General features: G+C 36.7%; 1 protein-coding gene across 4 annotated transcripts in view; it reads right to left on the bottom strand.

Annotated features, from left to right (window-relative positions):
* Positions 1-6681, bottom strand: part of LOC103714133 (E3 ubiquitin-protein ligase RFWD3) — a 36754-nt gene extending 30073 nt beyond the window's left edge. For all 4 annotated transcript variants that reach the window (XR_005510724.1, XR_005510725.1, XR_005510723.1 and 1 more), the window contains exons 1-4: positions 5971-6681; positions 4960-5038; positions 4782-4871; positions 4662-4706 (exon numbers count right to left, since the gene is read on the bottom strand). Coding sequence is in view for 1 of the 4 variants with exons in the window: in XM_039123671.1 (XP_038979599.1) it covers positions 4662-4706; positions 4782-4871; positions 4960-5038; positions 5971-6515 (759 nt within the window). In the remaining 3 variants the exon portion in view is untranslated. The remainder of the gene's footprint in view (positions 1-4661; positions 4707-4781; positions 4872-4959; positions 5039-5970) is intronic.
* Positions 6682-19159: the final 12478 nt, after the last annotated feature.

The following is a 19159-nucleotide window of genomic DNA, read 5'->3' as shown; positions in this document are numbered from 1 at the left end:
ATGGCATAACAAGTATGCGATTTAAACAAAGCAGTAGTGCAAATCACAAAAATTTTCATAATATATGCATATGAAACCGTGCCCCCGGCATGCCGTGGTCCTTTTTCTCTCGGATGCTACTGCGAAGTCAGACTCGACCACTGGCGGGGCCAGCTCAGTTACTATTCAGCCACTGGCGGGGCAGGCTCAGTTACTATTCAGCCACTGGCGGGGCAAGCTCAGTTACTATTCAGCCACTGGCGGGGCAGGCCCAATTCCAACTCAGCCACTGGCGGGGCAGGCTCAGTTACTATTCAGCCACTGGCGGGGCAGCTCAGTTACTATTCAGCCACTGGCGGGGCAGCTCAGTTACTATTCAGCCACTGGCAGCTCAGTCATTCTCAGTAGCATCTTTGAGCCCATTATAGTGCCTCTTGGCTAGATAGTATTTCATTATACTAACTTGCATGCATGATTAAAATATCAGCATCCTCATGTTGCGTACATAGCCATAGCTTCTGGGATCATGCAAGTTACTTATGCATTGTAACATATCATGCATGAAACATATATACTTAAAATAAATGCTTAGGAAAATATTAATAACATGACATGATCCATAACAGGATTAGGACAGGTTACTTACAGTGATTCGTTTTCTCCCAAGTTTCTTACGTCCTGGTGACGGATCCTGAGTCACCTAAAATCACATTATAATGAGCATATTATTTCCTTTTACTTGTTTGGATTCTACCCGAAATTTAGCCCAAGTCTAATGTGTTCATATTGGAGCCTTGATTGGGTCCATATGGTTTAATTGGCCTTCTAATTGGTCATTAGGCTTAATCCCAAGTTTAATTTGGGTTTAATTTTGGTTAAATTTATAGTCTGGCTTGTCCAGACTTAGCCCAAATTTGATTGGGCTCGGGTTTAGTCAAATTTGGCTAAACCCTTTCCCCTTTTTTTTTTCTTTTTCTTTTTCTTTTTCTTTTTCTTTTTCTTTTTCTTTGGGCTTAACGGGTTGCGGGTTCGGATTCGGATCCGACCCGCGAACCCGTTATCGGGTTCTTTCTCCCCCCCTTCCAGAGGCTTCCGCCTCTTCACCTTCTTTGTCTCTACCGAAGCCCATGCTTCCGGCCCTCTTCTCCGGCTCCCCTTCTTCTCCTCCGGCCAGATCTGTGGCCTTCTTCTTCTCCGCCGGCCGGATCTACCGCCTCCTCCTCCTTCCGACCTTCACCGAACCCTCCCCGGCCAGATCTACCAGCCCGGAGTGGTGTTTCCCCTTCGGGGCGGCGACGGTGGGAGGCCGGCCCTTTCCCTCTCCTTCGAAGTGGTGCCGGAGGAGAGGAGAAGAGCCGGGAGGTGGGATCGAGGCCGATCTCCTTCGGGAGAACTTCTCCGGCTCCGACCACGGCGAGGTAAGGCCGTGGTCCGCGGTAAGTATCCCCCTCTTCTTCTTCTTTTTTTTTTTTTTTTTTTTTCCTTGTTCTTCTTCCTCTTCCGTTTTCTTCTCTTTTTTTTTTTTTCTTTTTTTTTTTTTTGTGGGAGTCTCGCCACCACCTCTCGGCCGGCGGAGAGGTGGGGCTCGGCTGAGGCTGGCGGCCTTGAGGCCGCGTTGGTCGCCGGCACGGCAGACCCGGCGGCCCTTGGCTGCCCCTCAGCCCTAGGGCAGCCACGGCCGGGGCCTGTCACCCGCAGGCCGAGTCCGGCTGGGCTCGGCCCGGGTGGCGTGGGCTCGGCTTGGGCCGTTCTCAGGCCGGCTCGCGGCCTGTTGGTCCGGCCCGCAGCCTGTGGGTCCGGCCCACGGCCCTCCTCCTGTTCTTCCCTCCCGTGCCGGTCTCCTTCCTCTCTGTGCCAGTCTCCTCCCCTCTGTTTCATCAGTGAAACAGAGGGGAGAATACCCTACAGAGGGGTATCTCCACTCCCTAAAACTTTATTATTTAACCTAAGGGCCACTTACCTGAATTTTTGCTGGTTACCGTTGGGCCGTTCCTCCCCCTCGTAGTCCCTCCTTCCTCTTGGAGCTTCAGGGCTCTTCCGCCTTAGGCTCCAGGGCTTCGGCTCTCTCTCTCTTTCAGTGTTCTTGGGGGCCTCCGACTTAGGGTTGCCGGCAGGGACTTAAATAGTGGTTTAGAAGATGAGACCCCCCTCTCTGAGAGGTCCCATCCGCTCCATGCCTCCCCTCTCCGGGAATGGCCGCCGCCCCCTCTGTCTCCGGTGCGCCGGCATCGACTGCCAGCAGGGGTGGGGGTCACCCTTCCCTGTCGGTCTTATCCCTTCGTTTTTTTTTTTTTTTATAATAATCATTATACTGGCTACAGTAAAATTTGGGCCCAACCCTTAACTGGGCCTATTTTTCTATTGGGCCTAGTAGGTTGTGGGCCCGGACATTACAACATGGGTCTACGATAACTCTTTGATAGTACAAGATGAGCTCCCTTAGAGCTCTTGATCAACCCATTGAAGGCTTAATTGGTGCCATGTCATAGGGAGAGGGCACAGGGCAGGCCCCTCCACTCTCTGTCCCTTGTCAGTAAGGGTGGTATGGAGTGTTTTCCTCTCTCCTCTCTACGTCTAACAAAAGAGAGATAGATGGGATGAGGTAACATCCACAAATATTAAAAAAAAGAAAAAAAAAAAAAGAGGAGCTATTGCATGCAAATCCCAATATGCACCTACACAAATTAAAGACGAGATAAAGAGCAAAAACAGAAATTCTTCACAAATCACTCCCTAAAAGCCCTCATGTCCAATATAAGGAAAAGTGAAGGGCAGAAATGTAAATTGCTTGTGAATAGACAAATAGTTCATGAAAGAGAAGGGACAATTAATTACTAAAATATCCATGAGCCTGAACCGACCAAAACAAGAGTGCGAGCCAAGTCGTAGAGGGTCATCACAACATAGCACAACATGCTCCAAGACTAGTTACAAACACAAGTAGGGTCAAAACAAGATCAGATCCAAAGAATGACTTCCATGCCTATGTTTGGAACGAGCCAACGAGAACAAATTTGAAGGTGGTGGGTCATGACTAACTCCATACCTAGACAAAATAGGCCTACAGAATCAAGGGCCCAATGCCCGATTACATCCAAATCATGGCTCAATCCAGTTTGCATCAGAACACGAAATAATGTGGGAAGTTATGTTTGAACAAAAACAACTTGCAACTAAAAGTAATGATAAAAAGAACAAGTCAATTCTTATCGTGTTTAAAACATTAAAAGAAAGCATTTTATTACTAGTTTGAAAACAAAACACCAACATGGCTGAGGAGCAAGATTATATAAACATATGCAACAAACATCTAAGGAAGCCCTAATAAGGAAATTTGCTCAAAATTGGATGCCAAAGGGTTGTCAAAGCATGGAAATCTGAAGATACCATGGATTGAAGTTGCAAGGAAGGATTTAGCGAACGAATTTGATGGCATAGGATATAAAACCTTAATTTGATTGAGTGGCACATAATGATTGATGAAGCCAATCCACACAATTAGAACAAGTCTTGATGGAAATCATCATAGCAAATTATTCTTTACAACAGGCATTGATTACATCAAAAACTTTCAATAGCACTAGACAACAACTAAATCGCCATTGGCACTAAAGAAATTGTTAAAATAATGCCAAGCAAATTTCTAGTTGTCAATTCTCCAGAAAAACCTTCTAACCAAAGGACAAATAAAGCAAGAAAACATGGCTAAAGGTTTCAATAGCATGCCAAATCATCAAAATCAACATCAAAATAGAATGTAGAAAAAAAATCTCTTTGACTTATAGTTCAAAGATAATATATGGATTTATGGAGGCATAAGTTCACAAATAAGGTAATAAGCGCAGAGCGAGGTGGGTTATATGGCCCTCTATTTGATACCATCAACCAATACCCACTTCAAGTCTTGTTTGATAAAAGACAAGGGGGATGAAGCAGTGAACTACTCCAAAGAAAAGTTTGTAATATTATGTTCTTAAACAACAAATCAACTTATTTAAAGCAGATTGGGAGGTGGAGCCTGAAATTTTTGCATTATGCAACTAGAAACACTGACATTTGAATTATTTCTAACTACCATCTGATTCTATCACTTCAGTGAACCAATAGGTTTGACAAAAATCTCATTGATGCCCATAAACAATGAACCATAGAAATCTATGAAGATAGCTTGATGATATTATGACAAATTAATATCAATGGTGCTTAAGAAGAAGTGCCAGAAATATTTTGGGCCTCGAGAAATAACTTAAAGTTTATCTAATATTCTAATTAAACTTTCCTACCCGGTCCAGTAAAAATCACAATGATGATTTAAAATAATGTTGAAACGCAGAATTGCGTAATTTGGGTAAGAAGAAGAAAAGCGGAAGATAACATCTTTTTGACCTTTGAGAAAATGAAATTCACAAGGACTTTTGCAGTGTTCACAACTAGAGAATTAGCACATTATAGACTACTGTGTTTGTCCTCGTCTATAATATCATTAACTAAAGTAACTTTACCATAAGACCAGCCCATAAGTTGATGATAGACCACATAATTAATAGAATGCCAAAGACAAAAGATATACAAATGAAGAGAATTAGGAATTGTCATTATCTCTATAATGTAAATGACAACATGTTTCATAAAACAACAACTATGCAAACCAACTCCCATATGCACATGCATCAGTAGTGTACCTCCAATTTGAGGGATTTATTTTTCTCTCTCAGAGAATGCAATTCCTGCATAAATCAGAGTCATTAGGCAATTAAATATCATTGATGTTTCTAGAGAACATTGCAGGAACCAGAAAAAACCTTTCGTAGATCATCATTCGGTACAACAATAAGTGGTGCATACAGATTAATAATCTCCTTCTGCTTGAAGTTCCTATTACATTGTGGACACTGCAAAATTATAAAGTTAAGCAAGCAATGAAGTTATAACATAATATAGCTCAGTGGAGTTCCGTTAGGATAGAACGGCGATGTGTACCTTTCCAGTTTTCTTTCCATGTTGATCAAGCCATCTCTCTAAGCAAGATCTACCATATACATGTCCACAAGGAATACAACTACATCCAAAATACTTAACAAGTTTGGTCATTCAGATATTAAAATTCATATTTACAAAATCAAACAATGAATTCAAGGTCAATAACATGTGCCTATTGTTTTTTAAAATAGTCTCGTATTCTACCAAAAGAATAGTCTGGTAGCTGATCTTCTTGAAATCAAAATGAAGTCAGCTTTTGGATTTCCACAATTTTACCATAATGAAGTGTCACTCATACTCTTCTCCATCGATACTCTTTTCCTTTATTCCTTCAAGCAACAAGAAAATTTCTTGCTTGTCCACTCTTTCTTCCATGGTATACTTAAGTTTAATTAGTTACAAGACCAACATTACCTCGTTGCTACCATATGTTTTTCACCTCAACAAGTATTTGATCCAGTAAAAGGTTTCTAATCTCCTTAGAGCCTAATTCTTTTTTTTTGTGTTGGTAAACCAGAAATTTAGATTAATTGAGTGTGAATACATCCGAGAATGTCCGTCCGTACAGGATTCCTAAGCTGATTGGATACATCGATATTCACCAGAAAAGGGTTTCCGTGATCTGCAACAAAATGGGTCAACCAATCTTTCAGTGGTTGGCCTCTCCATAGACATGGATTGAAGCCCAATTCTTTTTCTGGCGAAAATTAAAGTGCATAGAAACTCCTGGCCCTTAAAAACCTCCATTGTTCCTTCTTCTTCTTGAACCCAACATCTACATAATATGAAAACCCTAAACATCTCTTGGTTCGTAACTTGTAGTTCTTGGTAAAAGGACATTGCTACAACGCCAAACCCTAGTACATTAATTTCCACGAAGAAAGGATTTTCTTTGGAAAATAAGAAGAATTCAGCAAACACATAGCTCGATTCCACAAAACATCAACGGAAATAAAAAAGTACACTAGAAGGAAGAAACGAGAACAGCATCAGGACACGATCTTTCCTCACCTGACCCGGTGAGGCCCATCAGAAGTCCACATCTCGAAGCAAATAGGGCAATTGGGGGTAAACGACCGATCCAGCTCGACCCCATTCGTCTTCCCCGTATCAATGCTCGCCCCGCACTCCCCTCTTCCGCCTCCACCTTTCTCCACCCCATCACCTCCCTCCTCCTCCCCCTGATATTCCTCTTCTCCCCCCCGATTTCCTCCATCTCCCCCTCCACTCGCCCTTTCCACGCTCGATCCAACCTCCACCACTTCCTGCGACTCCTCGAACAAATCCGTCGACGTTGCCGTGGCTACTTCGTCGACCACAGTTCCCTCATCTACCATGGATGCAATCACTGCCGCGGCTTCGCGTAGGTAGGCATGTACTTCGTCCTCCTCCGCTACAAGGGATGCCACCATGGCCTCCTCATCCTCGTCGGAGTCGAGGACCTCGAGATAAGGTTCGTAGTCTTCGTCGTCCTCGTCCTCGGTTTCTTCCGCTCGCTGTCCTCTCTCCTCCGGCTGTACTCCGGGGGGACTGAGAGTAGGGCTGTTCGACGCCATCGATGGAGCCGGGAGAGAGTGTGCGAGAGAGAGAGAGAGAGAGAGAGAGAGAGAGAGAGGGGTCGAGCCGGGAGAGAGTGCGCGCGCGAGAGAGAGAGAGAGAGAGAGAGAAGGAGGGGGGGTTTGCGAAAGGAGAGCAGAGACGAGAGAGAAAGGGCCAGCCCCGCCTCGTCTGTTTGATTGTCTATAGAATAAATAAATAAAAAACTAAAAGTGCACTTTTGATACTCACAAGTGCCTTCCCCCAAGCGGCGGTGCAAACGATTGGAGCTTGGTCGAGTTTGGACCTGATGAATCTTGGTTTGAAATTTAAGATTGTACTTTTGAGTTTAAGCTTCTTCATGCTTGATTTCAAATCAAGCCGAACATAAGTGGTGCGCTAATTTTAAATTGAGCTTAAATCAATTTGAGATTAAATGAACTTTTATTCAAACTAGAATGAAATCCCCAATTCTTGACCAAAAGCTTAGTTTAAAGTTTTGTTAAGATCTAAATTAACATTTAATCGGTTCGAAGAATAAAAAAATATGCTAATTAAAATTTTAATTCATTGATCTATTATTATAAAATATATATTTATGTATAATTCGAATATATTTGAGTTTATTCAACAAGCTGGATCTATTTGTGGGTCAGATTGAAATTAATTTCAAGCTCATTTTGCTGGATCAAGCTTGATTTGTTAACCTTAAAAAGGAGCTTGATTCAATTTTTTTTCTTGACACCTAACCTTTTAAAAAATTCAAATCAACAAAAATGAATATACTTAAATACTTAGATTACAAATATCAAGTATTGCTGCTTCTATCTTTCTAATCTCTTCATTGTGCTAGGACCGTAAACAATTGAGTTATGTGAATTAAATCAATCCCCACCCCCATTTGAAATTCTAGCTATGCAATCTCAAAGCCCCCAACCAAGTGAGAGATACTCGGGTGCAAAGCTGAGGTAGGAAAGAAATGCCTGCGCCTCCATGACAATGCTAAAAAAGTAATTGTTTTTTGGTAGACGAGAAGCCTGCTGCTGTCTGAAATTTTCCTTCATGTAGAAAGCTTTCGAATTATTTATTTCCCACCTCCTTGCTAGGGCACGATAAATTGGTGCAAACTTTAGATTGCCCTTGTTTTATAACTTCTGTTTATATTGATACTATTTGATCAGTTACCTTATGTTACCTAAGGGTGGATAAGTTTTTAAAATTTTGTATTAGGATCTACAGCCTTCATTGCTTCTTGTCCTATGCTTCTATCAGTTTTGTGGTAACCGTCAGATTGCTACAGTCATTTTCTGAGCAACTGGATTGCTTCAATCATTATTTACCTTGTTGATCATGCAGTGGTTGATTTTACATGTCTTTTATATTCTATCTATTCGGAGGTAGGATATGGATAAACTTATATAAGATCTTCCTCAAGAAACTAAAAATGTGCATATTTTCATAATAATGGATTTTATTTACATAGGATTTGTTGCAGCAGCTAAAACTCATCACTTCATGCATGAACATGGCATAGTCTGCCTGGAGGAGGTTTGAAAAGGTGATTTCCTTACTCTACCCTCAAATTTCAAATTTTAGAGGGTAAAATCTTGTTGCTTCTTATAGGTTTTTTTTGGAGTCGGGTCGATCTGCCCATGATAGGTTGACCCAATCCATTTTATTTGAAGGAAAACATCCTTTCAAAACATCTGTTGGATAACTGATAACTGCCAAATGTAGTTAATTTCTACCTCTATATATAGAGATAGTTGCAAAACTAAAAAAAAAGCAGAGAGAGAGAACAACATACAAAGAAAAACCACAAAGCAGAGTGATCTTTCTCCATATTTTTCTAGCAAAAAGGGTTCTTGAGTTATGATCAAAAAAAAAATTCAATTCTGTAATCACGCTTACGACTTGTGATTCGACCGAAAATTGGTGATATAACCTGATCTACAATAAGTAAGTTTATTTCGATCCGTTATAATTATGATAAATTTCCAACATTGGTATCAAAGAATTTAGGGTTGTGTTCTAGCATATTTGTGAATTAAAATAATGATTTGGTCACTGTTTTGAGAATAATCCACATAAACTAGAGTTTTAGATCAAAAATTGTAACTTTCTGTATACATGTTATTTGATCTAAAAATTTACATGAATGTATCCAACATATAGGAGAAGCTACAGTAAAAGCTTCGGGACCCGACTCTCACTGTGGTGAGAGAAAACTCAAATCCTAGTTATGGGATCCGAAACTTTGAAGATTTTTAACTTTGAGTACGATGCATATTTTTAATGATTTTCGTGCCATTGGATCGATCTTTTCACAAGCTTTCTATGAATATAAAATTCCTAATTTTGGGACAAGAATTGAGAAAGTTATAAGGTCTGAAAGTTTTTAAAATTTCTAAAATTTTGTTCGCTTAAGGAGGAAGAAGATGAATAGTAACTTTAACTATTTCACTTGTGGTCCATGAGAGTATGATTTACTCTCCATCATAAAGACATCAAAATCAAATTTTAACCACACCAATGGGCCTCATCTCAATTTACTAAATTTTTTTGTGTCATTTATTTTATTTTTCTGAACATAAAATAAATCATTATTATTTTTGTTTCAGAATGAGAAGGAAATGACGAAAAAATTATTTTTGGAAATTAAAAATTCTAAAAAATTTCTGGTGGCATTTGGGCTTCATGTTCTAGGGGGTTGAAGTCCAATGGGAGAAAATGACATACGCTCAGTGGGGGCAGTGAATAACACCATAACACGTAATTCATACCATGTGTGCTATTTTGACCAATAAAAGAAGTGAATGAATGGATCCAAGCTTCCTCACTGTGTGAGTCTTTATGAGATTTATGGACGACCTCGTATGATACCCTTATGACTTTTGACCGTCTTTATATTTCAGTTTAATGTTTGCTACTTTAGCGTGTTACCTATAGCCATGGATGATTCGGCTATACGGGACATATCTAGGAAAGCAATCAAATTGAAATTGAGAGATTCGAGTAAGAAAGAAAAATTATTTTGCTTTACATCCTCACTTATATTCATCAGCCGAACAATTATATTGTATTTGAGAAAGTTAGATATAATTGTGAATATATGTAGTGAGAATGATTAAGCATACTCTCAAATTATTTGAGGGATCAGAGATGCTTGAATCGATGTAAAAAGATCGATCTGGGGTTTGGTGAGATATAACTTAATGCTCTTAATTGGTGAGCTATTATATATCCCTAACAGGTGCATAGCATAAAATCTCAATTGCATACACTTACTGGTCGCATGACTCATTGGCCAAATATAAATTGCCATGAGAGAAATATGAGAAAAGATCAACTATATTGCTGCGGGGATCATGTCAAGCCCATCATGTGCGAGTCAGAGATATTGGTTTTTTAGAGTCAGGTAGATCCGCCCATAATGGGTCGACCCGATCCAGTTTATTTGAAGGAAAACAATCCTTCAAAACATCTATTGGATGACTGATAACTACCAAAGGCAATTATTTTCTGCCCCTATATATAAAGGCAGTTGCAAAACAGAAAACAGAGAGAGAGAGAACAATGTACACATAAAAACCAAAAAGCAGAGTGATCTTTCTCCATATTATTCTCGCAAAAAGGGTTCTTGAGTTCTGATCAAGAAACGTTTCTCAATTCTGTAATTACGCTTACGACTTGTGATTCGACCAAAAACTGATGATACAATTCAATCTACAACAAGTAAGTTAGTTTCGATCCGTTATAATTATGATAAATTTTCAACATTGGTATCAGAGCATTTAGGGTTGTGTTCAAGCATATTTTTAATTAAAATAATGATTTGGTCACTGTTTTAAGAATAATCCACATAAACTAGAGTTTTAGATCAAAAATGGAAACTTTCTGTATACATGTTATTTTGATCTAAAAATTTACATGGATGTATCCAACATATCGGAGAAGCTGCTATAAAAGTTTCAGGATCCGACTCTCACTGTGGTGAGAGGAAACTCAAATCCTAATTATGGGATCCGAAACTTTGAAGATTTTTAACTTTGTGTACGATGCATATTTTTAATGATTTTGGTGTCATCGGATAGATCTTTTCACAAGCTTTCTATGCATATAAAATTCATAATTTTGGGACAAGAATTGAGAAAGTTATGATGTCTGAAAGTTTTTGGAGTTTCTGAAATTCTGTTGGCTTAAGGAGCAAGAAGATGAATAGTAATTTTGATTATTCCACTTGTGGTTCAGGAGTGTATGATTTTCTCTCCATCATAAAGACATCAAAATCAAATTTTGACCACACCAATGGACTCATCTCAATTTACTGGATTTTTTTGTGTCATTTGTTTTATTTTTCTGAACATAAAATAAATTATTATTATTTTTGTTTTGAAATGAGAGAAAAATGACAGAAAAGTGAATAACACCGTAGCACATAATTCATACCATATGTGTTAATTTGACCAATAAAAGAAGTGAGAGAATGGATCCATGGTTCTTCACTATGTGAGTCTTTATGAGGTTTATGTACGACCTCATATGATACCCTTATAACTTTTGACCGTCTTTATATTTTAGTTCAATGTTTGCTACTTTAGCATGTTACCTATAGCCATGGATGATTCGGCTATACGGGACATATCTAGGAAAGCAATCAAATTGAAATTGAGAGATTCGAGTAAGAAAGCAAAATTATTTTGCTTTACATCCTCACTTATATTCATCAGCCGAACAATTGTATCGTATATGAGAAAGTTAGATATAATTGTGAATATATGTAGTGAGAATGATTAAGCATACTCTCATATTGTTTGAGGGATCAGAGATGCTTGAATCGATGTAAAGAGATCGATCTGAAGTTTGGTGAGATATAACTTAATGCTCTAAATTGGTGAGCTGTTATATATCCCTAACAAGTGCATAGCATAAAGTTTCAATTGCATACACTCACTAGTCGCACGACTCATTTGTCAAGTATAAATTGCCATGAGAGAAATATGAGAAAAGATCAACTATATTCCTATGGGGATCGTGTCAAGCCCATCATGTGTGAGTGGGAGATATTGGTTTTTTGGAATTAGATCGATCTACCCATGATGGGTCAACCCGGTCCATGTTATTTAAAGGAAAACAATCCTTCAAAACATTTATTGGATGACTGATAACTGCCAAAGGCAGTTATTTTCTGCCCCTATATATAGAGGTAGTTGCAAAATAGAAAAGAGGAAGAGAGGGAGAGAGAATAATGTAAAAGCCGAGTGATCTTTCTTCATATTTTTTGGTAAAAAAGGTTTTTGAGTTATGATCAAAAAGCGTTTCTCAATTCTGTAATTATGCTTACAACTGTGATTTGATCGAAAACTGGTAATATAACTCGATCTATAACAAGCAAGTTTGTTTCGATCCGTTATAATTATGATAAATTTCCAACATTGGTTTCAGAGCATTTAGGGTTGTGTTCTAGCATATTTGTAAATTAAAATAATGATTTGGTCACTATTTTGAGAATAATCCACATAAACTAGAGTTTTAGATCAAAAATGGTAACTTTCTTTATAAATGTTATTTTGATCTAAAAATTTACATGGATGTATCCAACATATCGAAGAAGCTGCTGTAAAAGTTTCAGGACCCGACTCTCACTGTGGTGATTGGAAACTCAAATCCTAGTTATGGGATCCAAAACTTCAAAGATTTTTAAATTTGTGTACTATGCATATTTTTAATGTTTTGGTGTCATCAGATAAATCTTTTTACGAGCTTTCTATGCTTATAAAATTCATAATTTTGGGACAAGAATTGAGAAAGTTATGAGGTCTGAAAATTTTTAGAGTTTCTGAAATTTTGTTGGCTTAAGGAGGAAGAAGATGAATAGTAACTTTGACTATTTGACTTGCGGTTTAGGAGAGTATGATTTTCTTTCCATCATAAAGACATCAAAATCAAATTTTGACCACACCAATAGACTCATCTCTATTTACTAGATTTTTTTGTGTCATTTATTTTATTTTTTTGAACATAAAATAAATTATTATTATTTTTGTTTCGGAATGAGAAGGAAATGACGGAAAAGTGAATAACACCGTAGCACATAATTCATACCATATGTGCTAATTTGACCAATAAAAGAAGTGAGAGAATGGATCCATGCTTCCTCACTGTGTGAGTCTTTATGAGGTTTATGTACGACCTCATATGATACTCTTATAACTTTTGACCCTTTTTTTATATTTCAGTTTGATATTTGCTACTTTAGCGTGTTACCTACAACCATGGAAGATTCGGCTATATGGGACATGTCTAGGAAAGCAATCAAATTAAAATTGAGAGATTCGAGTAAGCAAGGAAGACTATTTTGCTTTACATCCTTACTTATATTCATCGGCCGAACAATTATATCGTATATGAGAAAGTTAGATATAATTGTAAATATATGTAGTGAAAATGATTAAGGATACTCTCATATCGTTTGAGGGATCAGATATGCTTGAATTGATGTAAAGAGATCGATCTGGGGTTTGGTGAGATATAACTTAATGCTCTTAATTGGTGAGCTGTTATATATCCCTAACAGGTGCATAGCATAAAATCTCAATTGCATACACTCACTAGTCGCACGACTCATTTGCCAAGTATGAATTGCCATGAGAGAAAAATGTGAAAAGATCAACTATATTGCTGTGGGGATCGTGTCAAGCCCATCATGTGCGAGTGGGAGATATTGATTTTTTGGAGTCAGATCGATCCGCGCATGATGGGTCGACCCGATCCGTTTTATTTGAAGGAAAACGATCTTTCAAAACATCTGTTGGATGACTGATAACTACCAAAGGCAGTTATTTTCTGCCCTTATATATAGAGGCAGTTGCAAAACAGAAAAAAGAGAGAGAACAATGTACACAGAAAAACAAAAAAAGAGAGTGATCTTTCTCCATATTTTTCTGACAAAAAGGGTTCTTGAGTTGTGATCAAAAAAATATTTTTCACTTCTGTAATTACGCTTACGACTTGTGATTCGACCGAAAACTGATGATACAATCCGATCTACAACAAATAAGTTTGTTTCGATCCGTTATAGTATGATAAATTTCCAACATTGGTATCAGAGCATTTAGGGTTGTGTTCTAGCATATTTGTAAATTAAAATAATGATTTGGTCACTGTTTTGGGAATAATCCACATAAAGTAGAGTTTTAGATCAAAAATGGTAACTTTCAGTATACATGTTATTTGATCTAAAAATTTACATGGATGTATCCAACATATCGGAGAAGCTGCTGTAAAAGTTTCAGGACCCATCTCTCTGTGGTGAGACAAAACTCGAATCCTAGTTATGGGATCTGAAACTTTGAAGATTTTTAACTTTGTGTACGATGCAATTTTTTTAATGATTTTGGTGTCATCGGATAGATCTTTTCACAAGCTTACTATGCATATAAAATTCATGATTTTGGGACATGAATTGAGAAAGTTATGAGGTCTGAAAGTTTTAGAGTTTCTGAAATTTTGTTGGCTTAAGGAGGAAGAAGATGAATAGTAACTTTGACTATTTCACTTACAGTTCAGGAGAGTATGATTTGCTCTCCATCATAAAGACATTAAAATCAAATTTTGACCACACCAATAGACTCATCTCAATTTACTAAATTTTTTTTCTGTCATTTATTTTATTTTTCTGAACATAAAATAAATCATTATTATTTTTGTTTCGGAATGAGAAGAAAATGATGAAAAAATAATTTTTGGAAACTAAAAATTCTAAAAAAAAATTGGTGGCATTTGGGCTTCATGTTTTAGGGGGTTGAAGTCCAATGGGACAAAATGACATACGCTCAATGGGGGTAGTGAGTAACACCGTAGCACATAATTCATACCATGTGTGCTATTTTGATCAATAAAAGAAGTGAGAGAATGGATCCATGCTTCCTCACTGTGTGAGTCTTTATGAGATTTATGTACGACCTCATATGATACCCTTATGACTTTTGACTATTTTTTTATATTTCAGTTTGATGTTTGCTACTTTAGCATGTTACCTACAGCCATGGATGATTCGGCTATATGGGGCATATCTAGGAAAGCAATCAAATTGAAATTGAAAGATTCGAGTAAAGAGATAGATCTGAGATATTTTGAGAATAATCCACATAAATTAACTAGAGTTTTAGATAAAAAATGGTAGCTTTTTGTATACATATTATTTTGATCTAAAAATTTACATGGATGTATCCAACATATCGGAGAAGCTATTGTAAAAGTTTCAGGATCCGACTCTCACTGTGGTGAGAGGAAACTCAAATCCTAGTTATGGGATCTGAAACTTTGAAAATTTTTAACTTTGTGTATGATGCATATTTTTAATGATTTTGGTGTCATCGGATAGATCTTTCCACAAGCTTTCTATGCATATAAAATTCATAATTTTGAGACAAGAATTGAGAAAGTTATGAGGTCTGAAAGTTTTAGAGTTTTTAAAATTTTATTGGCTTAAGGAGGAAGAAGATGAATAGTAACTTTGATTATTTCACTTGCGGTTCCGGAGAGTATAATTTCCTTTCCATCATAAAGACATCAAAATCAAATTTTGACCACACCAATGGACTCATCTCAATTTACTGGATTTTTTTATGCCATTTATTTTATTTTTTTGAACATAAAATAAATTATTATTATTTTTGTTTCGGAATGAGAAGAAAATGACGAAAAAGTGAATAACACTGTAGCACATAATTCATACCATAGATCTAATTCGACCAATAAAAGAAGTGAAAGAATGGATCCATGCTTCCTCACTGTGTGAGTCTTTATGAGGTTTATGTACGACCTCATATGATACCCTTATGACTTTTGACTGTTTCTTTATTTTTCAGTTTGATATTTGCTACTTTAGCATGTTACCTACAACCACGGACGATTCGGCATATGGGGCATGTCTAGGAAAGCAATCAAATTGAAATTGAGAGATTCGAGTAAACAAGGAAAACTATTTTGTTTTACATCCTTACTTATATTCATCGATCGAACAATTATATTGTATATAAGAAAGTTAGATATAATTGTGAATATATGTAGTGAGAATGTTTAAGCATACTCTCATATTGTTTGAGGGATCAGAGATGCTTGAATCAATGTAAAGATATAGATCTGGGGTTTGGTGAGATATAATTTAATGGTCTTAATTGGTGAGCTGTTATATATCCCTAATAGGTGCATAGCATAAAATCTCAATTGCACACACTCATTGGTCGCACGACTCATTTGTCAAGTATGAATTGCCATGAGAGAAATATGAGAAAAGGTCAACTATATTACTGTAGGGATCGTGTCAAGCCCATCATGTACGAGTGGAAGATATTGATTTTTTGGAGTCGGGTCGATCCGCCCATGATGGGTCGACCCGATCCATTTTATTTGAAGGAAAACGATCTTTCAAAACATCTGTTGGATGATTGATAACTGCCAAAGGCAGTTATTTTCTGCCCCTATATATAGAGGCAGTTGGAAAATAGAAAATAGAGAGAGAGAGAGAGAGAACAATGTGCATAGAAAAACCAAAAAGGAGAGTGATCTTTCTCCATATTTTTCTGGCAAAATGGGTTCTTAAGTTGTGATGAAGAAACGTTTTTCAATTCCGTAATTACACTTACGACTTGTGATTCAACCGAAAACTAGTGATACAACCCAATCTACAACAAGTAAGTTTGTTTCGATCCATTATAATTATGATAAATTTTCAACATTGGTATCAGAACATTTAGGGTTGTGTTCTAGCATATTTGTAAATTAAAATAATGATTTGGTCACTGTTTTGAGAATAATCCACATAAACTGGAGTTTTAGATCAAAAATGGAAACTTTCTGTATACATGTTATTTTGATCTAAAAATTTACATGGATGTATCCAACATATCGGAGATGCTGCTATAAAAGTTTCAGGACCCGACTCTCACTATGGTGAGAGGAAACTCAAATCTTAGTTATGGGATCTGAAACTTTGTAGATTTTTAACTTTGTGTACGATGCGTATTTTTAATGATTTTGGTGTCATCGGATAGATCTTTTCACAAGCTTTCTATGCATGCAAAATTCATAATTTTGGGACAAGAATTGAGAAAGTTATGAGGTTTGAAAGTTTTTGAAGTTTCTGAAATCTTGTTGGCTTAAGGAGGAAGAAGATGAATAGTAACTTTGACTATTTCACTTGCAGTTCAGGAGAGTATGATTTGCTCTCCATCATAAAGACATCAAAATCAAATTTTGGCCAGACCAATGGACTCATCTGAATTTTTTAGATATTTTTGTGTCACTTATTTTATTTTTCTGAACATAAAATAAATTATTATTATTTTTGTTTCGAAATGAGAAGAAAATGCTAAAAAAATTATTGTTGAAATTAAAAATTCTTAAAAATTTATGGTGGCATTTGGGCTTCATGTTCTAGGGGGTTGAAGTCTAGTGGAAGAAAATAACATACGCTCATTGGGAGCAAAGAATAACACCATAGCACATAATTCGTGCCATGTGTGCTATTTCGACCAATAAAAGAAGTGAGAGAATGGATTCTTGCTTCCTCATTGTGTGAGTCTTTATGAGGTTTATGTACGACCTCCTATGATACCGTTATGACTTTTGACTGTTTCTTTATATTTCAGTTTAATGTTTGCTACTTTAGTGTGTTACCTACATCCATGGATGATTCGACTATATGGGACATGTCTAGAAAAACAATTAAATTGAAATTGAGAGATTAGAGTAAGAAAAGAAGACTATTTTGTTTTACATCCCTACTTATATTTACCAGCTAGATAATTATATTGTATATGAGAAAGTTAGATATAATTATGAATATATATAGTGAGAATGATTAAGCATGCTCTCATATTGTTTGAGGGATGAGAGATGCTTGAATTGATGTAAAGAGATAGATCTGGAGTATGGTGAGACATAACTTAATGCTCTTAATTGGTGATCTGTTATATATCCCTAACAGGTGCATATCATAAAAACTCAATTACATACGCTCACTGGTCGTACGACTCATTTGCCACGTATGAATTGCCATGAGAGAAATATGAGAAAAGATCAACTATATTGTTGTGGGGATCGTGTCAAGCCCATTATATGCGAGTGGAAGATATTGGTTTTTTGAAATCCGATCGATCCGCCCGTGATGGGTCGACCCGATCCATTTTATTTGAAGGGAAACAATCCTTCAAAACATTTGTTGGATGACTGATAACTGCCAAAGACAGTTAATGTCTGTCTCTATATATAGAGGCAGTTGCAAAACAGAAAAGATATAGAAAGAACAACGTACAAAGAAAAACCAAAAAGTAGAGTGATGCAAAAAGGGTTCTTGAGTTGTGATCAACGAGTATTTTTCAATTCTGTAATTATGCTTATGACTTGTGATTCGACTAAAACTGGTGATACAAGCTGATCTACAACAAGTAAGTTTGTTTCGATCCGTTATGATTATGATAAATTTCCAACACTTCTGATATCTAGTGCTTACTTATGTATGACCTTTCATTATTTCTTTTCCATTTCCTAAGAGTGTTTATATGCATAAATTTTGGATGCCTTTCTAATTCTTTCAAGCCTGCAACAATTCAAACCAAATTTATATATTACAGTCCTGGCTCAATAAAATATTAATACTGTGTCTACTTTAACTGATTCTTTCTCTCTCTTGACACCAAAAACTTGAAAGCCTGAGAATATGCTTCTATCCTTTTTCATATTATCATGTTACCAGCATATTACAACTCTGCTCTTCCTCATGTAGTTATGACATGATATTTATCAATGTATACATTGCAAATCTTTTTTGACTTGGTACCTCAACTCAGACATCTTGAATTTTTCTTTTGGGGTTTAATTAATTAAGCCTTATAAAACTGAAATATAGAAGACTTTACAAGATATTTTTTTCATAATAACAAACTCCAGGATCAGCATGCTTTATGTGTACAAGTTTGTAAGAACTGGAGCTTCATGAAAGCCTATAATCTAAACTAGCAAATATGTCAGTATCATTCTGATCAGTTTGTGTTGGATGATGCTTCTTCATTTCAATTGCTATTAGTTTGCGCATGCCGAATTTGACCCATTCGACATGGATACATACCCTACTGTCATCAGGCAGCCAAGTTTATCTTATAGTTCAGTTTTATGAGTAAACTACATTTGTCCTATAGCCATAAACTATTTTCTAATTGCTTATTTCTGAATGTTTGCCAAACAAGATACCATTTATTATTTAATTTATTTTTACAGAAAGAAATGCAAATATAGACACATCCTGTGCCGGCTAGATTTTTTTTCAAGATATTCATTATGAAATAATAAATTCTAAGATTTAGATCTATGATATCGGAGGATGTCAAAAAACAAAGCTAGGTCTCCTGTGAATAGCATGTTCTCCATAAAATTAGAATAATTCTTAAGAATGTGTTTAGTTTGGGAATTGGAAAAAAGAACACCAAAATTTGTACCCATGTAAATTGTTAGGCCAGGAGTTATTCCAGCAATACTCCTGGATTATTCATGTTCCCAAGGGCTGTTTGGAAGGCATAAGGCTCATTCCAAGCTTTACACCTACTTTATGCCTAAACAAAATTATGAATACAATGAAATTTGTAAAGAACGCCATTGCTAA

The sequence above is a fragment of the Phoenix dactylifera genome, chromosome 2, assembly GCF_009389715.1.
Source record: "Phoenix dactylifera cultivar Barhee BC4 chromosome 2, palm_55x_up_171113_PBpolish2nd_filt_p, whole genome shotgun sequence".
Lineage (NCBI taxonomy): Eukaryota > Viridiplantae > Streptophyta > Magnoliopsida > Arecales > Arecaceae > Phoenix > Phoenix dactylifera.
This window is presented reverse-complemented; position numbering and strand designations above follow the sequence as displayed.